At 41.3% G+C, this 27944-nt stretch overlaps 1 protein-coding gene across 6 annotated transcripts; it reads right to left on the bottom strand.

The window, feature by feature from the left end:
• Positions 1-23: 23 nt before the first annotated feature.
• On the bottom strand, positions 24-27909 carry LOC141789931 (dynamin-1-like). Of its 6 annotated transcripts, none has more exons than XM_074669501.1 (24): positions 27411-27909; positions 20315-20388; positions 20068-20217; positions 19612-19815; positions 19429-19527; positions 17286-17446; positions 17032-17174; positions 16737-16872; positions 16575-16642; positions 16332-16470; positions 13878-13964; positions 13363-13433; positions 11848-11899; positions 11711-11722; positions 11405-11518; positions 11172-11281; positions 10746-10857; positions 10456-10467; positions 9325-9492; positions 9153-9239; positions 8697-8851; positions 8439-8613; positions 5340-5375; positions 24-5100 (listed from the first exon to the last, which is right to left on the bottom strand). In XM_074669501.1, exons 1-22 carry the CDS (start codon positions 27569-27571, stop codon positions 8448-8450), a joined length of 2481 nt encoding a protein of 826 aa, XP_074525602.1. In that variant the 5' UTR covers positions 27572-27909; the 3' UTR covers positions 24-5100; positions 5340-5375; positions 8439-8447. The 6 variants fall into 6 exon arrangements, with proteins under 6 accessions (XP_074525602.1, XP_074525603.1, XP_074525601.1 ...); XM_074669502.1 differs by having other exon boundaries at positions 24-2907; XM_074669500.1 differs by having other exon boundaries at positions 8452-8613.
• Positions 27910-27944: the final 35 nt, after the last annotated feature.

Below are 27944 nucleotides of genomic sequence, written 5' to 3'. Positions count from 1 at the left end.
GGAGATCAGAAACATTTGTCTTCATCATTCACTCAAACTTTATTCATGTTAACACTTCTCTGTTGGCCCTGATCACATTAACACTAAGATACACAACAAAACTACACACATACATACACACTAATACACACATATACACTACAGTCTGGGCCGCTGCATATTTCAGTTGAATAGATCTATATATATGTTCCTGGCATATATATGGTTCATTATTATCTTCATATATTCTGTAAACATTACATTTATATTGATATCATACAGAGTGAACTACCCACGATCACAGGTGTGTGTGCATGTGTGTGTGTGCGCGTGTGTGTTGGTGTAAGGCCGGGCTGCGTTCAACACACTGCTGCTGCTGCAGAGCAACATGTGCAACACTTCACTGTTTATTACAAAACATTCAGAAATATGTCTACTCGAAATCAGAGAATCACGACCATGCTGACGGTAATCTGAACGCATGAAGACACTTCACAGCTACAAACACGCTCTGCCAACTCAGTGGAGCATGTGTGGCGTTGAACGCAGCCCAGAGCTCGGCTAACTTGACATAATCACTACATCATAAACATTATACACGTACACAGGTTGAATAAATAGATCAGCAGTTTTAGATCAGAGTCGTACAGTCTGTTGTTTATCAGTCGATTCATCAAGTACAGTCAAACAGTAAAATCTAACAGCTGGTGTGTCTCTGAGGAACATTAAGACTTATCAAACCTGCAGGTCAGACTGCAAGAAATTCCCTTTACAACAATGTCACCTCCTGGAGCCATTCATCAGACCTCCATTAGCAGCTTTCGAAAGTACTCATAAATAAATAAATAAAGCTCCAGTTCAGAACATGTAACATTTTCACAAACAGAAGAAGGTACAGAAGAAACACTTTGGAAACCATGGACATCTACTGTCACGATTCATGATAGTAGCTCACTTCATTCTAATGTTTCCTGATCATTTTTTAAAGTTTGCTGTCAAAAATTATCCAGCTGTGAGCTAATGTGTCTGATATCATCAAATGGAATTCAATCAGTTAAATCCAACATACACTCAAGTGCGGCGTAAAACACTCCTTTATGAATTGGTGGTTGATTGGCTAACTTCAAAACAAGTCTAAACAAGTGGTAGTAGCACCCAATTACAACCAGTTGGCACCATTTGAAATCAAGCTTTCTGGGATTGAACCAGTAAGACCAGGCTGATTGTATTTGAATCTGTCCATACTGGTTGGAACCTGTTTGATCCAGTTGGAACCACTTTGGACCAGGGAAAGTCAGATTTATGCCAAGGTCAGACTACATGTTTTAAGTACGAGTAAAGACAGAGGGTAAAATTGTTTTAACGTCATGATGTGTACGTCAATCAAAGCCTCAACTTGGATGCCAAACGACCCAGATCTTCCGAAATGTAAATACAATGGCAAAGTGGAAAAAGTTGATAGTAAAACTGGAGAAAAGTCTGTTGAGACTGAAAAAGGGGAGAAATAGCACGTGTTCTTAAGCATGTGCTTTTGTAAGCATTAGCATAAAGCTAGCAGGACATTCTTTATAACTTTAACGTCTTGGTAGCAGATGTCGTCTAACACACTGGTACCAAAGACTGTGCCGTCTGACCTTGGCATAAAGTGACAAAATTTAGAGGACAGGCTTAAAGCAGAGTATATTACAGGGGTGGCCAACTTGTGGCTCTCTGTCTTTTGGTGTGCGGCTCTTCAGTCCACTCATAAAACCGATAAATTGATGCCAACGTTGAGATCAGTACTGATCAATACTAGGGTGATGAGATCGATACTTAAGTTTCAATTTCTTTTCTCTACATGTGCTCCTCTCAGTCGTTCGTGTACTCACAGATAGATAGATAGATAGATAGATAGATAGATAGATAGATAGATAGATAGATAGATAGATAGATAGATAGATAGATAGAGAGATAGATAGATAGATAGATAGATAGATAGATAGATAGATAGATAGATAGATAGATAGATAGATAGATAGATAGATAGATAGATAGATAGAGAGATAGATAGATAGATAGAAATATTGATTCTGTGGCTCTTTGTGGTATTACAGTAATTTTTGTGGCTCTTGGTCCCTAATTGGTTGGCCACCCCTGATATATTAGATTCTAAGACCATTGGATCAGATGGATACAAGCTGTCAACACTTGGTATTTACGATGGATAAGATTAAGTGAACAGGATAATATCCTACATACAGAGAATAATGCCATGTCAACCAGAACAGTAGATTATAAATAAATAAATAAATAAATAGATCAATAAATACACAGGATAAAAACAATTTGTAAACTTTACACTGTAAAGAATAGCTGCAACATTTCAGCATAAATAAGAAGATCCTTTCAGCTTCACACAAGAAAGAAAAATAAAGGATAATAGAAAAAAATATATTCTTTTCCAGGAGTTGATGCAGCTAGAAAAGTTTCTAACTAGCTGCCAGTTTGCAGTCAGGTCTGATCCCAGAGCAGAGTGAATATCCTCACTTCCACAGCATGGCTGGAGTCTTCTACAGTATGTTATAACCCTGATAGTAGCTGATAAATCATGTTTCTGTCATTTTGATGTGATATGAGGGACAGCGTGAGGAGGCAGACAGACACGCAGCTGCCCCGTCTCACACTCCTTACAGTGGACAGAGAGCAGGACAACATATCTATACACTCAATATTGCAGTAGTGTTTTGCTGATCATTTGCTATATAGTCATAATGTGCTGATAATCAATATAATTTTTTATCATTATTACTAGTAAGGTTCACAGTAACACAGCATCAGTAGAGAACAGTAGAACAGTTCAGTAGAGACACAAACACACTCGGTTCAGGTTAACCCTCAATAGAAGACTGGGGGCTCTCTCCATGGGCGGGGCTACCTTTATTGGGACGACTGGGGAAGAACGACATGAACGAACATGAACAAAGAGAAAAGAAAAGAGGAGAACAACCGTGAATTAACAGAAAAACAAAAAGGCAGGAGGGTTGCAAGGATGAAAGGGTAATTCATTAAGACACCATGCTGCTGGTACCTGCGGGAACCAGTTATAGCAGGTGGGAACCAGTCCAGTGATAGAAACCAACCATCAACGTTAGGATAACTCAAAACTGATTCAAACCAGTCAGAACATGTTAGGATCAATGTAAGACCAGGTAAGTATAGTTAGGAAAAGTAAAACATCTGGAAAACAAAGAATAGATAGGGAGAATAGGATAGAGTACAACCGGGGTAATAAGAGTGTAGGGGAATGTAAAGTTAGGTGAAGCAGAGTGGAGGAGAGTGGAGCATGGTACAATAGAATATGTTGTGGTGCAGTACGGTCTAGGGTAGCGTAGTTAGTTACAAAAAAAGCTTAATGTAGCATTTTAAATGGGTACTGTGGGTTAAGGTATGACACAGTCAAGTAGAACAGGGTACAGATGAGGATAAAGGATAGCAGGGTTTAAAAGGGGAGGGTACAGGAAAGTCGATGGGTCAATTAAGACAGCAGAGATAGATGCAGTAAAAAAGATATGGCCTCACAGGAGAGTATACAGAAAGATGCACAAGAATAGGGTATGGAAAGGAGGGTTAAAAGGAGTAGAAGGGGTACAATAGGGTTCATAGAATAGTACAGATTCTGTAATATTAACAAATATTTACATGTCTTTGCTGATGACACTTTACTTAATGTGCCTTAAAATCAGCAGATGCTGCAGTTCCTTCGGTAAAGAACTGATCCACATCTGCTTAAAGGACTATAGCTCTGCAGCTGACAAGAGTCCAGCTTTGCTGGCTCTTTGCATCGGTCAGCACACCTGAAGTCTTCACATTAGACAAACTTAAACCATCCTGCCTTTGTGCTGTGTCTCTCAGTGGATGATTTCCATCCATTTCCCAGTGAAGAAGATGGCTGCTGTATACCACATAGGAAGACTAACACAATCTCTATCTCTAAGGGTCATTTCATTTAGTTTTTCTCAGTATTTACAAGCAATTACTAATATCATATAGTTTCACACAGATGTGCAAGCCTGCATAGTTTGTGCGGACGCAGGAGACACAAAAATGTCAGTGTTCTTTAAAGTGAAACTGATGCTTTAACCTTAAAGCCAGAACACTTTTAAATGAAGGTGAGATACCTAATGAACAGTCCAGAAAGAGGGCGGGACTTTGACAACCTCTACCCACACCTGTCTGTGACCACCTGTGTGGTTAACAGAACTTATAATATAATGATACAAAGTAACCTGAGCAAACACATGTACTGCATGTTAAACCTGTAGTAGGTATCAACCCAGATGGATAATGGTAAAACCAGCACCAGCCTTGCTTTACAGGTGAAATCCTGTGTGAACCAGCTGGATCTAACAGCAACAAGTTAAAGCTTACTGGAGCCAGTTGGAACCAGTTACATTTTGTGGGATAGTAAAGCAACCGAAGCTGACTGGAATGAATCAAAGCTACTAAGAACTAGCTAGGTATAAGTGGACATACTTTTTGGAACCAATTGGCTTTAAAATCCTTAAAACCAGCATCTGGTAGCCAAATATTTCATGAAATGGAGCCTTGAAGAATTAACAAGATCCAAGGAACCACTTGAAATTAGCTGAAATAGGAAGGAACCATCTCCGATCAGCTATATGTTAGAACCAGCTGGAACCAGTAGGAACATTTCTAAAATAGGTAGTATCATTGGTAACATGTGCTAACCAGGAAAAAAAAATTCATGCAAAACTACAACCAGTTAAAACCAGATGAGATTATTGGTTCCGTCTTGAGATCAGTATGTACAAGTTGAATTGGTTGACATTTTTAGTAACCAGTAAAAACTGGTGACTGCACCCAGTGACATAACTACACCATTAAGACGTGAGTGGAGCCTGCAGGAGATGGTTCTGGTGAGATTTTGTGAGTGTCTGTAACAACATATGAGAAATCTGTGAGCATGAACCAAAAGAAGCTGGATTCTCATATCTGAGGAAACCTGAGCGTGTTTCAGGTTTAGCGCATGTGTGTGTGTATTTAGAGTGTGTGTGTGCGTTTTAGAGGAAGGAGTCAGAGTCTGGTCTGGAGGGTCGGGATGGAGATGCAGGAGCCCTCCGACTGGAGACGACACACACACACACACACACACACAAAACAAATAAAAACAACAGACAAACAGAGAGAGACAGACAGAGACAGACAATCAGTAAAAGAGCGATGGAGCTGTCAGTTACACAGCTAATTATAATGCTGAGGGAGTGGGCGGGGTCACATGGCGAGGACAGCAATCTGATTGGAAGATGAGGCACAAACAGCGCTCATGAGAGACAGTGACATCACACAGACAGCTGACGTACCATTGGTGAACTCCTCACTGGTCACTGATAGAGATTCTGAAAAAATAACCATATATGGTCAATATGGGAGGGGGCAGGGGGCGTGGCCACCTGCTCTGTCACTCACACACCTGAGAGCTTCCTGTTTATCCTTAAAAGGTACTGTTAGAACAGGATCTCACAAACAGACAGATTGACGGACGCAGACAGACAGGTGGACACACAGACAAGCCGGCAGGTACCCAGACAGAGTGGCAGCTAGAGAGATGGTTAAACACAGACAGGCAGGTCGAGAAGAAGACAGAAGGAAAGGATGACAATGAGAAGACAGACAGGTAGGCAGAGAGACAGTTAAAGAGACAGGCAGACAGTAGGAGATACAGACAGGTATATGGACAGTTCTAGGCTGGAAGACGCAGGAAAAAAAACAGCAGACAAAGGCAAACAGGTAGACACAGAGACAGACAGACAGACATGGCCCCAGGTTGATTGCAATGAATAGGAGAAGAATGAGCAGAGAGAAGAAGAAAGAAAGACCAGTCTTTCTTTTCCATGTCTGTGCAGGTTGTTTGTGGATCGCGGGTTTCGTTCTACAGCACCAGCAAAGTAGAAACTCTTCCTAGAACAACTTTTCACCTTCAATGACCTCTGATAAAACTCTGAGTGGCGTCCAGTTTGGTAGAAAACACAACACAGTCGTCAGCTTTGGTCCTTTTATAAGTGTTATTCCTCCTCCAAATTTTAGCAAGTTTTCTACTTTTCAAACACAGCAGAGTTTAACTGAGATTATCTGCTTGGAAACTTTACACTTGAATTTCTGTCTCTGACAAAAGTCAATGATAGCCAAAGCTCAGAGCTGGTGTGCTGAGCCAAAGAGGACACCATTGAGTTTTTATCCCATAGATTCAATCACCTTTAAGCATCTTACACCACATGCTGCATTCAAGTCACACTGGAGTACAGGAGTTTTCATTGATAATACTGTTGGAGATGTAAACAGTTGACCTTAAATAAAAGTTGGATGGAGTCTTGATGACGTTGGTAATTATTTTATAGTTTTTTTCCTGATCTGAGTCAGAAAATTTGAAATCTGATTACCAGACAATTGTACAAGTCCCTCCGATCAGAGTCCCAAACGAGTAGCAGGTCATTTGGTCCAAGTGTCAAGCAAGTCTCAGGCTTTTTTGTTGTGGGTAAGTCAAGTCAAGTCAAGTCACAAAGGTTGTCAAGTCAAGTCGACCCAAGTCACAAGTAAACAGTCCTAAAGTAAATGTCAAAAAACAAACAAACATGCAGATTAGTCTGCAACTCTGCATGGATTAAAGCATATAGTTTAATATTATAATGGAGAGGTATACTTATATATTAATATGCCATTTATCACCAGGCACAAATTTAGCTGCCTATAGTGCCTGGCCATGTGCACTTGTTTTGCAGGCATAGGGTCCTTTATCCCCGTTCCAAAAGAATAACAGAGTGGACTAAATGAAACCATAGCTAGAGGAAAAAACTCAAATGAGAAGGAATAAAGGTTTTGCGTGGGAGTTATTTACTCTACTGACGAGTCACGACTGGATGTTTGTTATGTGTGAGTGGTGAAGTGTTGGAAGATGGGGGCTTGCGATCATGGATGGATATTATTTATGCAGTCACATAAGCTGCGTTTCCAATGAGCAGTCCGGTTTGGTCCAGTACGGTTTGGCATGGTTTGGTACTGTTAAGCCTGATCCCGTTTGCGTTTCCACAGCAAAACTGTGCCCTCTTGTGGTAGGCGGCGTGTAAGCCGGATGCCGAAAGCCGCATCTGTTAATACAGATGCGACACAGTTTACACGGCTAATAAATCCAACGAAGAAGAAAAATGCAACACACTAAACAAAGAGCACAGATGGAATACATGCAGCATTTCGTCCTCTCTGTGATTGGCCTGTGTCTCTTTGATACAAAGTGCAATCAAGCTTTGTTTCAGAGAAGTCTGTGTGCCACCAGGAGAAATGGAGCCACTGTCAGGATAAGTGACGATTCTTCTGACCAATCAACAACATGCGGTCTTGTAGCTCAACCTTCAGAGAGCAGATTGGTTCAGTCCGGCACCCATACAAAGGGGTCCCAAAAAGTGGGACACCTCGTCTCTGTTATTTGGGGATCTGTCCCGGGTGGAAACGCCAAAAAATGCATGCCGTACCTAGACGAACTGAACTGGTCTGCTTGGTTGAAACGCAGCTATAGGCTACCCCATATCAACGTTCACGACAGTGGTGAGTGAAATTGTTTGTCTTACTATTAGCAACAATGTTCAAAACACGAACATATCACCAACACACACACGCACATTCTCACACACTTCTAGTGTGTTAGCTTGGTTTCACTTCCTTGGCTTCATGTGCAGTCTTTCAATGGCGGATAAAGTTGGACGTTGTTCCCTCTTTTCTGTTTATTTTACCGTTGCAAATCTTGTATTGCGTGTTCCTCCTTTTTCTATTCGAGTGGAAGTTTTTAAACGCAAACTGCTCTACTTTTGGAGCAGCAGAACTGGCTACAGGCCTGGGGGCAATCGCCATTATTAGCTAACAACCGCTCTGTGTTGTGTGTCCCCACTGGCTGCTTGCGGGCTTGTGATCTCGCTACACACCTGTCTCCAATCAATCAGTCAATCAATCAACAAAAGTGTGAAGCTAGAGCATGGTAAATATGCTATGAGTTCTTTGACTCAGCTTGTCTCAAGTCGAGTCGAGTCTGAAGTCATTGTTTTTGAAGTCAAGTCAAGTCTCAAGTTTTTTACCCTCAAGTCCAGTCGAGTTGTAAGTCGTCAAATTTGCAACTCCAGTCGAGTCTCTATGACTCGAGTCCAATTGTCTGCTGCTCACCAGTTCTGAATGTGGTGTTGCTAACATGCTACCTTTATCATGTTAATCCAGCTTATTCACTTAGGTGATATGTTGCAGATACACAGGGTGGTTTGGGGCTGGAAATATCTAATTTGTCTTCCTGTAAAAAACGATTTTCGAGACCAAACATGTTTAAATAAATTTAAGATCAATCATAGATGTTACTGCAGCACCAAACCTCCAGTCTACTGGTGTTCCGTTTGATCACTTTGTATGGATGCTGTGTGTGTTACCTGTGTGTTTTACCTAGGAACTCCTGGAGGGGGTGCTCTATTGGGTCGGGAGGGGACAGAGGGTGGGGGTCCAGGGTCTGGTGACACCGCGGGACGAGATGGGGCAGCACGACCGCCTGGACGAGGAGGTCCAGGAGGAGCTCGGCGGTTAGGGGTTGGACTGGACATGGGAGACCTACAGAGAGTCCAGCAGAGAGACTGAGTCATGCTGGTCCTTCAGTTTGGATGTACATACCAACTGACCTGTCCCTGCTTTACCTGCGTCCTGATGGCATCCCCGTCACCTGTAGCCAGGAGTCATCCACAGGTGGAGGCATTGCTGTGGTGATGGTGGAGGTGCTGATGTCACCGATGATGTTGAGGCCCTCTCGCAGAGCGTGGTACATCTTCAGCATTTCATCACGGTGCTGAGCCTGAGGGAGAGAAACGGAGGGGGGGGTCATCCTCTGAGAAGATTCAGGAGCTCTGAACCAATGAGTCATATCACATGTTGTCTGCTTGTATACGTTTCATGTGAACACAGACCAAACTTGAAATAATTGTTAACCCATGTAGCAAATTCAACCGTGATTCAGACCAGAGCAAGGCACGCTTAGATCTGGGGCATCTTGACAGTCTTTTTGAAGATATCAAGGCCCATTATAACTTAAATTGAAAATCTTTACTTGTCAGCATTCCCCTCTTTCTGTCAGTCCATGTTGTCTGCCTCCTCACCTGTTCCTGGGACTCCTCCATCAGGCTGTTTTGGTCTCCACAGGAGTAAAGATGAGCCAGCAGGTCAGAATGGATAAACTCCTTGGTCTGAAAAAGACAGAGGAGGAGGTTTTATGACTGGTTATGACTTCCTGTGTGTGTGCCTGCGTGTGCCTGTGTGACTGTCCCTTACATTGTTGACCATTAGGTGCATGACGGTCTTGGGGATGAGGTCCCTGACTGTGCGGTGGATGATGGACAGGTAAGAGTCCACCAGGTTCCTGACGATCTCCACCTGTCGCTCCAGCTGAGGATCCATGCTGTGGATCTGCCCGTCTCCACTCGCCTCCTCCGTCTCCGTCTGCACAAATATGGTTGAAAATTACCAGCAATACACACTGACATAGATACCATATGCTAACCAAGGTTAAAATAGTTAACTAAAACAAAACTAAAAATGAAAACTAAAATTTACAATACATTGCAATTAACTCACACTAATAAAAACTAGAAAAGAAAACAAAAACGATAAGTAAACTAAAACTGTATCTTGTGCTCACAAAACTAACTGAAACGAACCAAAATTATAGACAAAATGATCTTTGTTATCGTTTCTGACAATAATAATAGCTTTTAGGATTTAAATCAATCCGACACATTTTCCCAACCAATTTTACGACAGTTTTCGGCAGTTGTCAGTGCCGTATGGCACCATCATAGTGACATACTGGGACGTGCTTGTTTACTGCACTGACTGGCTGTGCACTGTGCTGCGACGAAACATAGTGGAGCAATGAATCAGAGCATCTGTAATTGTTTAAGTTCATGTGAGTCTGACTTTAATTGTTACAGAGTCCAAGTTTCTAATTATGAAAGCTCATATTTTATTGTTTTATATAATTTAAGTTTATATTATTTTTATGTAATTTATGTTTATATTTTTTATATTAAATTTATATCATTTTCTTGTTTTAAAGCAGCAGCCAACAGTTCAGTATCAGCATTGACTGAGCAGTGAGCACTATGTTGGACTTGAAAATAAACTGTATTACAAAATATTTACTCTGACCTTTTTGAATCCTGCACCTTGTTAATAAGGTATGAAAAAACTAAAACTAAACCGAAACTAAACTAAAACTAAACCTTGTTGCAAAAATCAAAACTAAATAAAAACTAGAATGCCTGCTCTAAAACTAATTAAAACTAAACTGTAATGACAAATCCAAAACTATTATAACCTTGATGCTAACACACATTGTTACCCATTGGCTCTAACTGGGACAGATGGCTAAAAACACCTTTCAGTAAATCAAACAACACTCACCTTCTCTTTGTCCTGCAGGAGGAAAAAGAAAAAAAGAGAATAAATACGGAAAAAAATAATATTGGGTTGTCATAAGTTAATAAGCATTAAACGTATTAGTAGTAGATATAGGTTATTAGTATCACAGAAAACATATCACTGGAAATCAGTCATAATGCAGTGGTAATGTGGTTATAACTAAGGTATAGCTCTGTAACGTGATCATACTGAAAACGTAATTACAAAATTGAAAATAATGTAGGAATCCTGCAGTGAGAGTGCAGTAATGTCGTTTCAGTAATGATATATACCACGCTGCGTTCAGGGTACACTCCAGCTCGTAGGAAGGACGCCTTCCAGCTGTCCACCTCTTCCTGAGACTCACTGGCCAGCTCCAGCTGACGGTAATCTTTGTACACGTTCCTGAAACATTCAGTTTGATCTGATTAGATGTCGAAAAGGAAACTGAGAAATAACAGCAGCAGCTCCTTGGTAGTCAGTGAAGCCAGGGGATGGCTGTGTTTAATCACACTTCTTAACGTTTGTCTACAATTCTGCGCTTAACACCTCTTCCTTCTACCAAACCGCCCGGTGACAATAAAAAAAAGGAAGGCTATGTGATAGCAAAAGTGCTGCATGATAAATAACTGATCCCCTGGAAGACACACTGATGATTTTAACCCAAACACACACACACACACACACACACACACACAGAAACACAGAAACACACACACCTGTGTTCAGTGTTGAACAGGGCGAAGATGTGTTTGCTGGACATGAAGCTCTTCTCAATGTCTTTGAGTTTCAGGTTGTCAACTGGCAGCATGTACTTCTTCTCCTTCTCCTGCAGGGGGCGACAACAACAACAACAAACATACAGTGAGGTGTGTTCAGACAGGTAGGTGAGTGAACTATCACCTCATTGTGTTGTTTTGTGTGTGTGTGTGTGTGTGTGTGTGTGTGTTACCTCATCATCTTTGTACCAGGAGAGTGTCTCAGCGGTCAGGACAAACCAGTACTCTTTGGCTCCTCCCTTCATGATGCCGATGTTGTTGATGGTCAGCCAGCCTTTGCGGATCACCTGCACAAATGCAAACACACGCGCGCACACACACGTGCAGGAAGAGAAGTGTTGGCTTCATGGATTTAAACTGTTAGAAACTACTGCAGTACATTCAGTAAAATCACTCCCTTGGCGCTCTGTAAAAACTCCCCTCACAATTGGCAATTATTACACGCCAACACAAACACGCACACACTTTAAACCACTCACCATGATCTCGTCCTGGTTGCCACGGAAACAGCAGCACAGAGAGGGATGGTGAGAAAGAGTTAGAAGAAAAGAGGAACATGATGATAAAATAATCCTCTCATTATACAGTTTATCCATTGTCTCCAGCAGAGACTCACCTGGTTTCCTGCTGCTTTCTTCTTGCTCGCCTGGCTGCTCTTCTGCTGAGCACTGAAACAAAACATTGAGGGAGAGGTTCAGGTTTTAAGATCAGATCAAAATTATAAACTTATCAGCTTGTAACTGCCAAGATTTTGGTGTCTCAGACTCATGAGCCCTACTTTAACCTGAGGTGTTTTCTCACAGTAATGAGCAATGCCTGCTTTGGCAGCCTGGAGGCTCACACATTGGTACGCTTTTATCTATAAGGAAGTTCTTGGTCTGCTGCTTTACTATTTATGTGTTTATAAAAGTACCAGACAGTACTCGGAGTTCTCAGGAACTCCTTACGCTTCTGCCCCAAATGCTCTGACAGAAACTGGTATAAGGGCCTTTGGGTGCACTGCACCCTTATCTTGGAACGTGCTGCAAAATGACTTAAGTACTTAAACCTTTTCTAATCTGAAATGAATGACAAGGAGACTGGTTCTATAAAATGTCAGTGTTTTAGCTCTGTTGTTTAAACAGTTGTTTCCTAGAACGTGGTTTTAATCCATTTTCTTGTTTTGTGCTTAGTCTCTTTTGTACTTCCTCTCTGTGACTTTGGTGTTTTTGCTGCTGCCTGTCTTGGCCAGGTCTCCCTTGAAAAAGAGGTTTTTAATCTCAATTCCTTCAGTTCTCTGTTTTCTATCTGCCACTTTTCAGCATTTTAAGATCTTTGACTGAAACATTTGCGAAGCTGGGACCCTTTTAGGTTCACTTGCAGATTATTAATGTTATGATTGACACATGTAAAACCTACTTCTCTTCAAAGAAATTACTCTAATCATTGTTGGATTTAGATAGTGGAGAAATATGCATCAGTTTTTCTCAGAACGTCCCCAGTCTACCGAAGAAAATCCCCTCTTTTTGGTGATATGGATGGATGATTTGTGAACATAGACTGCAGGGAGGTAGATAGGAGGGAGACAGGCGACCAACCAGAGCAGCGCTGCTTGGACATAAATGCTTGAGAAGGTGTTTGACTTTTACTCCGGGGAAAGTTGAGTCCCGTCTTTCTCTGTAACTCTCTCTATCCCACAAACTGAACCCTCCATTCAGCGTAAATCCATCTGCTGATGAGCAGAGCAAAATAATGAACCTGCAACGAGGAACGCTCTGACAAGCAGGGGCAGGTCCAGACTTTTTAGACTGGGGTGCCCCGACCAGGGCACTGACTAATGCAAGGATGCATGAATTTTTATGAGCCCACACTAGAATAAATGACATTTATTTTGTTTTTGTTTTTTTTGTATTAAAATTACATATCAACAGGCTACAGCTTTAACAAAAAATAAAGCTCTTTTTATTTTATATTCTTATCTTCAAAAAGGGGGGACCTGCAGAAAAAGTTTGGGAATCACTGCTTTAAGAGAACACAACAACCATAATGTTCATTTATAAACCATAAAAAGAGGTTTAAGGGAGTGGGCAAATCATTTTTCTTGGTTAAACTAAAGCAGTGACAAGACTTCAGTGTGTTCGATGTTTCTTACTTTGCAAAGCCAATGAAGTCATCATGGTTTGTGTTGATGTAGGACAACTCTATGTCAATCAGCAGCATCACCTGAAGACAGAAAGAAAGAAAGAAAGAAAGAAAGAAAGAAAGAAAGAAAGAAAGAAAGAAAGAAAGAAAGAAAGAAAGAAAGTCATTTAAAGAAAGGGGCTGGGAAACAAGACTAATCCAGTAATAATCCTGACCTTTCTAGACTCAGTAATTATAACTTTACACAGTATGCTCCTCTATTACCGTGAAGTGGATGCCCTTCTCTTTCTTAGCTCTTTCTTCTGTGTCTCAAACATAATCTTTGCAGTCTTTAATTCTTGGCTAAGACTACAATTTGACATTTATGAGGAAACCAAGGAAGACCTATGGATGTAGAGACAAGTATCACTGGATTACTCAAATACTAAAGAGAAATAGAGTTGTTATTCTGAGGCAAGTTCTGAAGCATCTTTCCTCAAATTACTGGATATAAAGAGCTTCATATGACAGGTTTTTCAGACAGACCTGGTCTTTGGTGCGGCTCTCTCGGTCTCTGATATGCTGAGTGACGATTCTCTCCATCTCCTCTCGGAGCATTGGGTACTGAGCCAGCTGAGGGGTGGAAACACAGGCGGTGAGGAAGTGAATCAGACATTTATGTAAATGAAAACCAAAAGTAAAAGCTGAATGTGGAAGAAATCGATGATCAGCTCTGTTCTTTCTGGCCAGCTTGAGATCCTCCACATATGATAACAAAGGACATTGTTGCAGTCAGTGTCCATTTATTGACCCTGGCAGCTGTCTTGGAGCGCCTGGTGTCTCAAACAATGACTAGCCAGCCTCAGTCTGCAGGAAGAGATTTTCCCACTCTCATACAGCTCTCCATTCTGGCACAAGCTACAGATCCTGGTTGGTTTTTGTGTAGAATCTATACAGGAACTTCTGCAAAAGGGGCTTTGTGGTCCAGATTTCGGATCCATGCAGGTGAGCAGACCCAGGAGGGGTCGGGTGGACTCCCACACACTGACGCACGGTGTTCAAAGCTCTCCCCACTTTGATGTCCTGCCTGGACGAGCTAATCCATGACCCGAGATATTTAAAGTCTCTGACCTTTCAGGGCCGTACCTCCTGTTGTCTTTAGATGTGGATGGTCTGGGAGGATGTTGTAGGTAATGACCTACATTTTCTTGGCATTTCGCTGAGACTGACCTTATCACACTGTCTCCACTTTGGAAGAATTTCTTGCCCTTGTTACTTTGGGTCTGATAGCATTCTGACGTCATCTGCGTGGTCAACAGTTAGAAACACTACAGTGAATGACCTGGTGTCACAGTGAGGCAAAGTTCCTGCTCCTGCCCACTGATGGTCTGTTTGAGGGCAAAGTCTGGGTCTATGATGGAAAGAAAGTGGGCAAGACTGTCACCTTAAGTACCTTCACCTAGAAGATAATTTCTAGTTAATGCAGTCTGGGATCACAGCCCTTGTGTATAACAGTCAGGAGCTGTAGCAGAGGAAACCACAGCGTGGTAGCTGCTTTTCTTAAAGACTTGCAGTGGGGAAAATAAGTATTGATTATCAACTTTTTTCTCATCCCATTTATTTCAAAGGTGCAATTCAAACAAAATTTCTTCCAGACATTGGTATTAACTCAAATAATCTACACATGAAAATAAATCACAAGGTTCAGGTCCGTAAATAATGATTATGTGGAATTAAGTACGATAACACAGGAAATAAGCATTGAACACGCTAACTGAGACTCATCTGGAGAAGCCTTTGTTTGCAATGACAGCTTCCAGAAGCTTCTTGTATGTTTTAACTAATGGCCCACACTGCTCAGGTGTGATTTTGGCCCATTCCTCTGCACAGATTGTCTTTAAATCTTGAATATTCTTTGGTGTCCTCTGGTGAACCCTTTTCTGTAGTTCTTTCCACAAATGTTCAGTTGGATTTAAGTCAGGTGATTGACTAGGCCATTCTAACAGATTGATTTTCTTTTTTTAAACCATTTGAGAGTCAACTTTGCCATGTGCTTTGGATCATTGTACTGCTGGAAGGTCCAGCCACGTCTCATCTTCATCATCCTGGTGGATGGCAGCAGATTCATATCAAGAATTTCCCCATACATGGCTCCATTCATTGCTCCGCCAATTATATGAAGTTTGCCAACACCATGAGATGAGAAACAACCCCATGCCATGATGCTTCCACCTCCAAACTTCACTGTCGGTGTAGTGTTTTTTGGCTGATGTGCAGTGCCAGTTCTCCTCCAAACATGGTATGTAGTATGACAGCCGAAAAGTTAAATTTTGGTCTCATCTGACCAGACAACATTCTCCCAGTATTCTACAGGCTTGTCAAGATGCTGTTTAGCAATCTTTAAACCAGCTTCAACATGCCTTTTCTTGAGGAATGGAGTCTTGGGGGCTGAGTGTCTATAGAGACCACGGCAGTGGAGTGCATTGTTTTCTCTGTAACAATTGTACCTGCTGCCTCCAAGTCTTTCTGGAGCACTTTCAGGGTGGTCCTTGGCTCGTTGAGTAATCTTCTAACTATCTTTCTGACTCCCTGGTCAGAAATCTTGCAAGAAGCTCCTGTGCGTGGCCTGTTGTTGGTAAGGTGGTGCTTCTTCCATTGGAGAATAATGGCCCCAACGGTGCTGACTGGAATATTCAGGTGCTTTGATATAAGTCTGTAACCAGTTCCATTCTGATGCTGAGCATCAATCAGGTTGTGAATGTCTTCAGGAAGCTCTTTGCCTTTACCCATCATGGGTGTGTCGTATTTAACTGCTTGGTGAAAAAATGACCTTTTTTATAGGATCATCAATTTGCTCTAGCCCAGCTGATGTTGGTTTGCACTAATTGGAAGTTCCTTTCTTGTGTGAATTATTTGAGTAAATACCAATGTCTGGTAAAAATTTCTTTTGAATTGCAGCTCTGGAAATAAATGTATTGACTGACTGAATAGAATTGTTACCTTCTGTGTGCACTGCCTCACAGTGTTGACCAGCTCACTGATCACCATGTCCACACACTTCTGACACGGCTCTTTGATCTGAGCAATCAGACGCTTCACGATCGTCTCAAACGCCATGTCTGGTGTGAACAAACCGGTCCTGCACAGAGAGCACAGGTTAAAAAAAAAAAACAGTCACACAAAGGACCTGAAACACACACAACTCTGTGCACACATGTGGTTCGAGCATGGATTAGCACTTACCTGATTCCATGAATGTTCTTGATGGCATAGCTGATCTCTTTCCGTAGAGTCTTCTCATCACTCTCCAACTGTGTGTACACACAGATACAAGCTTTAACACACTCATGTAAACACATCGAGCTATGACAGTAACTCCCTGTCACAACAGGTGATGTGTGTTACCTTGACCAGCTCGAAGGGGAAGCGCTCGTGGAAGATCCGGTTGATCTTTGCTCCTCCAGACAACTCATAGGTGTCCACCTGATCCCCAGATCCTTCGATCCGCTTCTCAAAGTCCACTGCAAACTGCTGCACCATCCTGACACACACACACACACACACACACACACACACACACACACACACACACACACACACACACACACACAAAATACATACATGTAAGAAAACATGGCCTGTTGGGTGTAGATATTTAGTTGGCATCAGTGTGTAGTTATTGATCATTTGGAGCACTGACTGCAGCAGGGCCTTGGTCTTGCGTCCCGGGTCGTCTGGTCTGAAGTTTTTGTACTCCTCTACTTCCTTCTCGATGGCCAGCAGCTGACTCTGCAGTTTGCTGCGTAACCCTGGCAACGTCTCCCGGATGTGGTTGGTCAGTTGCTGGATGCAACAGAGACACGCTGCGTTACCGTGGCTACGTTTCACTCCAACCCAAACAGGTGTACTCTGAATTATTAAATGGAGAACAATCCTGTGTGTCCATCTGTGTACCTGATTGAGGACTTTTTGCAGATAGGCAGTGCCCATGCGATCAGCCAGGTGACGGTATGACGGGTGTGAAAGGAAGAACTTCCTCTCTGCCTGCAGAGCCGCGTTGATGTCTTTCTTCCCGTCGATGTCCTTCTGGCTGCGGTTGACCACCCCGATGTAACCTGATACAATCCAGAGTCTGTTATATTTTCAGTGAATACACCAAGGAGTCAGAATACTATACTTTGAATTCCTATGCAGCAACATGTGGTTTTGACCTGCCAGAGCTGTGTTTTTAATCTGACCTGTGGTGTTCCTCAGGGCATTGGGTCCTATATAATTTGACATCTATTTTTCATATCTTTTCTAAACAGCTGATTTTAACTTCGACATTATGTGGATTACTTTCAGCTCCCTGCAGTTCAACTAAACTGTAAGCTTCAGTTGTAGCAAAAACAAGCTAAATATTGTACCAGATCCTGTTTGTTAGCTAATATTTTTTGTGTGAAATTCCGGTATTCCAAGGTGTACGGGCCATTAGACTGTCATGTGTCTGAGATTTGTAGAAAATTAAGTCAGAAAATCCATGAAAAAAAATTCTCAAAGTTCTTGAACATTTAAGGAGGTTTAACTTGGGGGTTGGCGATATATATCGCATACAATGTTGTCCAAAATATTGCTTTAACGATGTGTAATTTTACATTATCCAGTATCGAGTATTACTGTTTCAAACAAATAAACAGAAGATGTATAGATGGCAAAGGATAGGCGCTTGAAAGTCCTCATTCTTTGAATGCTTGCCTCAGAAGCTAATCAGCAGACAAGGTTCAATCACGTGACTTAGTGGAAACCAAAACACTACATAGTCCCACACGGAGGCAACATGCAGGAGTCTCCCGTTTTAGTGGATGATTTAAAAGCGAGATGTGGTCCCTGCGAGTTTTGTATCTTCACACAGAAGGCGCTAGGAGACGTTTCTTGTGGTGGTTTTCCAGCTCTCTGTCCGCTATATGGAATGATCCTGTCTGTGTGTGTAAATGTGCACACGTGTTTGTGTGTCTATGAATGCGCTGTGGTGGGACTTCACAGTGCACGAAACAGCGCAAGGAGAAATGTGAACCCAACAATGTACAATTGACATCCCGTCATGTAAATTAGATGAATAACATAAGGCTATTTAGACTGTTACATTTTAAAAAAAACAAGGTATAGACCTGATTTCTAAGAGCGGTAACTTTTAATCACTTCTGCTGTGATCTGGTGCCATATGAGAAAATAAAATTAACTCCACTTCCAGTGGGGGGGCGGGCCACTTTGCAATGGTAGGGGAAACACTGTAACTGCTTAGTTACCATGGAGTATTGTTGGGCAATGTTTAACAGAGATGTATGAAGCACTTTGAAAATAAACAAGAACTGTTGTTCTTAGATGTCCTCTTGGTAGATAACTATTCATACAGTATTTTTTGTTCAATATCATCAAAATATTGTCAACAGGAGTTATACTGGGTTTATTCAAGGAATGTTCAGTTTAAATGAGATGGGTGATAGTGTTGCTCTGAGGTCACTAATTTCCTATTTGTTAGACTAAATGTTTAAAGCTCTGCCACCCTATTGGATTCTGAAGCCAACTTTCGCTGCTGTTGTTGGAAGGATATCAGTTAACTCATTTTCACCAGACTCAATCCTCTGAGACTCCTGACTCATCTGTTACCACTGAAGTATTTTGGTGAAGTGTTGGAGAAATATTCAGGCTCCTCTTCTGCGTTTTAACACTTTGTTTTTTGTTCCAAGTCTGACTTTTGCAGACTTGAGAAAACAGCTTGAACTAAGACTTTAATCCTTTTATCTCTGGGGGGGAAAGGTTTTCAAACTCTTTCATCTCTCCACAAGAACAAATCATTTGTGATTGGCTGTCTGGATCTCTGTATTTCTCTTATTTATTTTTTCATCTATCTATTTCTTTATACAACCCCAACATTATTTTCTTTTTTCTTAGTTTGTTCCAATACCTTAAAAATGTCACACTGGTTGAAAAAAGTGCCACAAAGTCAATCTTAACTTACAAAAATAGTCAAATGAATACACTGAGGTGTCTAAAGAAATGTTTTGTAACACACACGAGAGAACTACAGTTTTTTTGTTGTGCAGAAGTGTGTCTGTACCTCTGCGAAGTGGCAGCAGTTTGTTCTCCAAAATGTCTCTGGCATCAGTTCCTTCGTCCATCAGATCCAGTTTGGTTATCACACCGATGGTCCTCAGACCTGAACACACACATTTAGAAAACTTAAATCAGGTAAAAGATGAGCCCTGATACGTGAGAGGCCTCTCCTCAAGCAGACTCTCACCTTGTGGGTCAACCTCCTTGGCGATCTTCAGGGCATCAGAGTTGGCGAGGTCAGAGTTGGCAGGAGAAACAGCCAATAGGAGGCAGTTTTCCTTGGTGACAAACTGCATGAGCATTTCTTTAATCTGGTGCTCGATGTCGGCCGGTTGGTCCCCAACTGGCACCTTCGTCATCCCGGGAAGATCCACCAGAGTCAGGTTCAACACTGACACAAACAAACACAGAGGATCAACCTCACTGGAAAGGATTATCCAATCACAGCAGCAGCACCAGACTTTCAGGTGTTTTACCAAATATGAATTTAACATTGAAATATGTCTGTGAGTCCCACCAGCTTTTTACTGTCGTGCAATAAACTGAATGCGGCTAAAAACACCAGATACACAAGGTTATACGATTCATGAAGTGGAATACAGCAGTAAAATACTCTGTGTCAGAGGAAAATGATGTGTTTTACCGTGTGGTGAGTAGACTCGCAGGTTTATGGGGACCGGACTGATCCCTTTGTTCGCCCCCGTGACTCGATCAGTTTCATCTTCGATCTCTTTACGAACTTCATCAAATTCTGTGAACTTCTTCCCTTTACAGTGCAGGAACTCTGCGTACTCTGTGCGAACGATACATCAGATCAGTGATCAATCACATGATCAGGGTCACATGTGACAGGAAGTTGTCATCATCAGACTGTTTGTCTTCACTCTCACCTGTCGGACAGTTGATGAGCTGCAGCACCAGGGGGCGACGAGTCACGATGCCAGAGCCACGAGGAAGGAAGTCCCTGAGAGAGGAGAAAGAGGAGAGGATGAAGAGGAGAGAAATGATGAGGAAAAAAGAGGAGGAAGAGACAAGGAGAGGTGAAAAGGAAAGAAGGAAAAACAGAAATAGAAAGGGGGAATTGACCAAAAAAAGAAAAAAGGTGGGAGGTAAAAAGGATAACAGAGAAGAGATGAAGAGGAGGAAGAGAGGAGAGGAGAAATAAAGATGAGAAAGAGAAGAAGGAAGGATGAGAATAAGGGATAAAAGGGGAGAGGAGGATGAGCAGAAGAAGAAGGAAAAAAGAGAAGGAGATAGGAAGGAGAGGAGAAGGTAAAGAAGCAAGATGGGGATACAAGGAAGAGTAGGAGGTAAGAAGAAGAGAGGATAGAATAAAGAAGAGGAGCAGAGAGGAAATAAGAGAAAGTGAGGAGCAGAGGAGGATACGAAAAAGGGAGGAAAAGAGGATGAGAAAAAAGGGAAAAGGAGGAAGGAGGGAAGGTAGATTAGGAAAGGTAAAGAGAGGAGATGGAGATGAAGAAAATGGAGCAGAGGGGGGGTGGAAGGAGGGAAAGAAGATGGCACAGAAAGGAGGAGAAGAGGAGGAGAGGGATAGATGGATGGCATAATTGACGAGAAGGCAGGAGGGGGAAAAAGAGAAAGGAGGAAAGAGAACAGAGGAGATTAGAGGAGAGGAGAAGGACACAAACAAAGGAAATTAGAGGGGGGAGAAGGAGATAAGTGAGGTGAGGAAAAGAAGAAAAGGACAAGTGAGGAGAAGAAGGAGAGATGAAAAGAGGTGAGGAGGAAAGAGGAGAGAAAAACATTCATATTTATGTCGACGACCGTCATTGTTTTTACGTTCATTAAAGTGTGTCTTTATGGAAATGTTGTGGTTGATTGTATATTGGTTGCGACGTCTGTATAGAGCTTTAAAATCATCCAGCTGCCTCTGTGTAATCATATACTTGCTGATAAAACTGATTCTCAAATGAAATAATATCCATGTAATCAGATTATATCATATTACTTTAGCCTGTAAGCTATATATGAGCTAATAACACAGGATTAAAGCATGTTTCTCTGAACGTTACATAACAACAGTATGGACAATGTGCATAATGTTAGCAGTGTATGTGATGTGAATCCTTCAGAACAGCTCGAGGAGAACGTCGTCACGACATCCTCTGTGTGTGTGTGAGTGTGTGTGTGTGTGTGTGTGTGTGTGTGTGTGTGTGTGTAGTGATGGCTGCAGTGTCTGACTCCACTGCAGTCAGCTCGCACATACACGCTCACACATTTCACACACATTTACGCACATCACGCTGTTATTATCATGCAATGCTGCTCCAGCCTGGCTGAGTCATGTGACCAAGATCGGCCAATTAGAGTAGGGATACAGGGAGAGAGAGATTCCTCGTCCTCAGGCTGAGGAGGAAGATAAAAATATTCAGCCAATGAGGCGTCAGCTTTCTGCAGGATGTGGAGACCTCATATATACATTTGTGTTTATCATACATCAACGTCTCAGTCTTGCAGTATTTTGAAATATTTAAGAGGGCATAGATCACATTTTAACAGGAATTGACTCCATCACATCCAAATCATTAAACATCCAATTGATTCACTGAGTGTAAGGTTGTCAACCTTAGCAGATGCAGCTGTGCTAACGATTCCACTCACTATGAAATGCCTTTATTTGTCTTATTCAGTCATTTTTAGCAAGCAAATTATTTCATTTTGTTCTAATGTGTGAATACAATGAAGTATTTTATGGTTGCTCTGGTGTTTTGTTGGTAACATAAATGCCTTCTGTATTCAGATGTATATAGCTTCCCTTAAAATATTAAGGTATGCCTTCTTCTTGGTCAAAGTGCTGCTTATTCAAAATTCAATATTAAACAATTCTGTAGTTGTACAGATTTGTGTTTGCTGGGTTACAGTTTTCAAGAAAGGTAAAACATTATATTGTGTGCACAAGACAAAAAAATGTCAGCCCAGGACTTTTGGGACTTGTGGGAAATATAAAATTCAATGTACGACCTGTAAACCCAAATCAGATGATGCTTATTTACTGAAAACTGGATAACTTCTTCTCCATTCTTAAAAATTTCTGTAATAGCCTGCGGGGTTCCTCAGGGCATGTCTCTTGGTCCTCATGAGTTTTCACTTGAATATTACATCACTGTTAGATCAGTATGAGATTTTCTCCTTTGATCAGAGCATTACTGAAGTTTGTTTTCACAAAATCTGACAGTTCCGTGATAGCCTGCGGGGTTCCTCAGGGCGCGTCTCTTGGTCCTCATGAGTTTTCGCTCAAATATTATATCACTATTTTATCAGTATGAGACTTTCTCTTTGGATTATTAGAGCATTACTGAAGTTTGTTTTCACAAAATCTGACATTTCTGTAACAGCCTGTGGGGTTCTTCAGGGCACTTTCTTGGTCCCCATGAATTTTTTCCAGTAAATATAATATCACGATTATATTAGTATGAGATTTCCTCCTTGGATCAGAGCGTTATTGAAGTTTGTTGTCTCAAAATCTGATCAAAAACTTTGAGGTAAGGGTTGATTTTAGCCTCACTATAGATGTACTAAAAGTGCAAAAAAAAAAAAAATGCAGTTCCTTCACTGTCCACTTGAGACTGGCTGCTTAAGCCAAGGAAACTTTCTTCGCAATTAGTAACTAGCAGTTTTTGAGGCACATAATGACTAACGGTTAGCTGTGTGTTTTCCTGAAAGCCAAATATTCTTGTATATTTAAGCATTATTTTCAGCCTTCTTTCTGGTCTAAATCAACTTCTAAGGGATAAAACATGTCTCTATGCTCCATAAAATAATCTACGAGTGTTTGTCTGCTGCTTGATGTTCAGTATGTGATATTTGATGACTCTTATCACCTAAAACTGAACCAAAAATAAAATTTGTGGCCAAAAGAATATAAAACTGGGAGGATTTTGTTCATGAAAGTTTAAGTGGGGAACAGTTTGGTCATACATTTAACCATTTATAGACAGTTAGGTTCAGCCCTGATAGTCTACTCATAAATAAGTAAATGAGGAGCATTGGGGATGAGAGTAAAAAGAGTCTAATTTAAATGGTCTGCCTTGTTATGCAAATGTGAAAACGTGAATGTGCTGTGATTGCTGGTTTACTGACAGGGAATGATCAAATCAGCAGGCTGTCAACTGACTAAAGCTGAGGCGTGACTCACATGTCATGAGTGGGTTTGCACAAAACTTCATTTACACTGAATACTGCAATTCTTGCACATAATAAATACATATTTGTAGTTCTAGAGAAACGAGAATCCATTCATTGTTTAACCGACCTACTAATGGCTGGAAAATTTCCCAGCTGACAGAAGGCGAGCAGGGATATAAAACCGGACACGCTGCCAGTGAAACGCAGAGCTGACACATAGGGACGGACACCTACAGGCAAGTTCAAGTCACCAGATATCCTTCATGTTTTCAGACTGTGGGGGAAATGAGGAGCTAACCTCTGCTGCAAATGAAGCCAGAGCAGATGTGCCAAAGACTGTAGTGCTTGAAAAGGCCGTGAGAGGCTGGTCCCAAAAGCAAATCAATCCAAACAGACACCCAAATAAAGGTTTTCCCGCAGCGTTAAACAGGAAGCTTCTCTTTTTCTAATTATAAAAACTGTGCAATGGATTATTTTTTTATATATCACCCAGTGAGATTATATTCAAACTCAATATCCTCAACTTTAATTAGAGAAATTAACCCAACATTATAGTTCTCCTGTTAATTTTCTGATGGATTATTGTTTTCATTATTGTACTGTCTGCATCTTTGAAATCTGATCTGTCGTTTTTAGTGTCTGTATTTTTAGTCAGTTTGTTCTCATTCAAAGCTTCCTGAGCTGCATTTTTGTGGAAGAGATGCTTTTAAATAAAGCTGGCTTGGAGTTGGAACACTTCAGCATTTTATTTTAGGACACTTTTGTTTGTGCTAGCAGCTTTCGTCAGACTCAACAAGCCCCTCCACAACCGGAGAGCGCAGACTACATGAAGCCTGACAGCAACAACAGAGAGCACAACACTCCAGCTTCAGTCTGGATGTTCAAACAAGCACAGCTGAGCTCCACACCAGGTTCTGAATCATTCAGAGACTCATTCAGGTCAGATATCTGTGACAGACAACAAGATACCTGTACACATCAAACATACTGGAAAACATGAAACTAAGATTGATTGTGACCCCCGTTGAACCTGTTTACGCAGAGTTTAGATCCCAGCGTTTATTTTACCAGCAGTCAACACAGATGGTTGTACTGTACTGCCTCCAGAGACAGTTCAGGTCTTTGCCAACACCAGAGCTGTGTTACGGCTGCCACGAGTCTGGCTGCTTCAGAGTGGTGATGAATAACTGAATTAATTTATCATGTGGTAAATCATCAGAAAATGTAGCGTGATGGAGCTCCTTTACATAACACGGAGTCACACTAAGAGTCATTTTTCCTCCAACATAAACTACATACAGAGGTCTTACCTGCACTAAAACCCCCAAAATTAAAACAGTTAAAGAAAGTAGTTTTAAATTAAAACCTGTTTTTCTTCCCCAGCCTTAAGTTTGACATACTTCATGAAATCTCACACAGCTTTGTGAGCATGTGTGTGAATTATCTTTAATGAGGAACAGAAAAGAGCTCATCTTCCTTTCCTTTAAGTTTTTTTATAATTAAACTGAAAAAAATTAAATATGGTTGGAAGTTACATAACACCCAAAATGACTAAGAATTTGAGTGACTCTTCACATGCTGAAAAAAGCACGATTAAAATTCATTTACAGTTTTCATTTATTTTTAAATGTATTTGTTGATGTTTTTTAAACAACTTAAACACAATGGGGAGAGATTTTTATGATGCAGTTATAGCCTGAGTAATAAACACAGTTTTAATTCATACTTAATGGATAATGTCTAATCAAGTTTTTATGATTTTTTGCTGCCTTTTTGTTTTCAAAACATGGCAAGCTAAAATTGAAAAAATCTCTTTTGGGCAATGCAAAAAGTGTAGAAGTTATTGTTGTAATCTCAGTGTTTTACAGCACATCATTTCACCTACAATATTATATCTTTATTAATTTAAATATACAGACAGGAGTGGAGAAACCAGGAACTGACTTTTTCGGGGTGGGCAGGTATGGTAAACATTGGAAAATGATGGTTATGCTACTGATTATATCAACTTTCACATTTAACATAAAACGTTAAAAAAAATAAAAAAATCCTCAAAATGAGTGGTCTTATAAAATATAATTTACTTGTTATGGGATATTTTTTCCAAATCTTTTCTTTAAAATTTCTTTAAAAAAAGGGAATCTACCACTTTGAAATCTGGAGAAGCTAGCATCAGCCCCCTGAAACAGAACCCAAATAATTGATTTTAATTCAAGTCCCTCCTCCGTCAAGTCAAATAGCCAATCAGATCTGCTTATTAGGTTTCAGGCATCCCCTGATTCTGCCTTTGTACACATATGGAAAGAAGAACTAAAAAAGGTTATTTACAAATGTATCATCCACAGACATTAAAGCTTTATACTTTTTGCCCTAAAAGTCAACAGCTTTTTAAACTACACCACTAATTGTGCCTGAATTTCTTTCTTACTCAATATTTCATTCAGGGACTCGCTGCTTGTGTATCATCACTCAGCTATATGAACTGCCTTGACTTGTTTATGTTGTGTTGGGTGGTGATACTGCAGATGCTGCATCAATTTTGATGCCTCTGACCTTTCAGTCACAGCTTTTTAACGGCATGTTTTGCAGACGGGGAATCCGCCGTCTTGAATCCGTCCTTGGTTTTTCTTGGGTCCAAATTGGTCTCTCTGCCACAGTTAAGCTAATGTAGCATAGCCTCCGTGTGTCCTGATTGACACAGCACATTAAGCTGCTGCTCTTTAAAGTGAGAACAGAAACACTCAGGGTATTTGAGCCTTTATAATTAAATTAGTGGTCCAAAGTGAAACCTGTCAGTTGCTGCATTGTGACAGAGATGTACTTGAACATATTCACCAGAGGACACATCAGCCTTGACTTCACAATCTGCAGTGATACCACCATGGATTCATCATGGCTACTGCTGCTGCTGCCATCTTTTAGCATCATTTTATCCTGTGTTTACAAAAACAACAGCCGTGTAGTGCGACTAGATAATTTAGATTTAGTCCAATCCACAAACTGTCAGCCATTTGGCAATGTTTTACACCGTAAATCCCCAACAGTAAGAGGATGACGTGGTCAGTGTGCATGTTTTGTTTTTGTGGCCCTAGGGCTTCCCAACAAGGTTAAAAACATGTCTATTTTACATCAGTATCAAATAACAGCACGGTATTTGCAAATAGAAAAATAAAAGAATGTGGAAAAAACAAAATATCTTTGTTTTATTCTGACCATGTATGTTTTGGTGTTATGCTAAAAATTTATGTCACCAATGACAGGTGATTTCTTGTGTTTCCGTTCAAAAGTGCTAATAGATCTGTGTAACCTGTCTGTTGTCCCTAATGTACACAAACCGTCATGCAAAATAAGATATTTTCAAAATGACTTTCTAAAACCATAGAGAATGAATTGATCTCAGAAACACAGTCCTCTCTGCAGTCTGAATGAACTTAACTAACCTCTGCAGCAGGACAGGATAGTTTTGCAGAGCTGTTACTGTCTCAAAAACAGTAATAAAAACAATCAATGTAAAGATTTGAGAGGATTTTAATCTCTAAATGGACTTATTCTGTTTAATTGGCTGTGAAATCACAGGTTTTATAAGCTGTATTTTATCTATATTCTTCAAGCTTGTTTATATTCATAATTTCGTCAGCTGGGGTGTTTATCAAATTAGGCTGTTTAATGTATTCAGCTGGTGAGCAGGCCTGCAGTAAGCCGGGCAGCTCCCTCTGACAGCGGATTTAAACTGACCTACAGGAGGGCAGGAGTCACAGTCTGGCCCAGCTCAGTCCGGACACACAGACAGACATGCAGACAGACAGAGGGACAGGTTTAGGGACAGACTGGTGGACTTACTTGCCCACGAAGTTCTCCAGCACGGAGCTCTTCCCAGCACTCTGCCCGCCCACCACCGCGATCTGCGGCAGGTCGAGGCTCGAGTTCTGGCCGATCGAGCTGAAGGCATCCTGGAGCCGGTTCACCAGCGGGATGAGGTCCTCCATCCCCCGGTTCCCCATGACGGCGAGGCAGAGAGGGGGACAGGCGGAGAGAAATAGATAGACAGGTGGAGGAGCAGAGACGGAGACAGGTGGAGGAGCTGGAGGCTGCTGGTGGAGAATCAGTCAGATAGACAGGCAGGCAGCAGTGAGACAGGCAGGGATGCAGCAGCTGTATCTCTGTTCTCCCGCCTTACATCATGACGCTGCCCTCCGCGTGCAGCCGTTGAGTCCGATCGGTTAGTCGATCATCGAGGTGATTTTTTTAAAGAACGGAGGTTTTTGCGGGGATGAGGATGCTCCTGCTGTGACCTTCAGCTCCACTCTCCTCCGCTCTGCAGGGAGGGACCAGCCCACGACACGAACAAACGCATCCGGTGAAGACTTTCAGAAT

Source organism: Halichoeres trimaculatus, unplaced genomic scaffold (assembly GCF_033239565.1).
Source record: "Halichoeres trimaculatus isolate MK-OKI-2021-1 unplaced genomic scaffold, fHalTri1.1 fHalTri1_scaffold_5, whole genome shotgun sequence".
In the NCBI taxonomy this organism is placed as follows: domain Eukaryota; kingdom Metazoa; phylum Chordata; class Actinopteri; order Labriformes; family Labridae; genus Halichoeres; species Halichoeres trimaculatus.
Note: the sequence above shows the minus strand (reverse complement) of the source record. Positions and strands in the feature narration are given on the sequence as shown.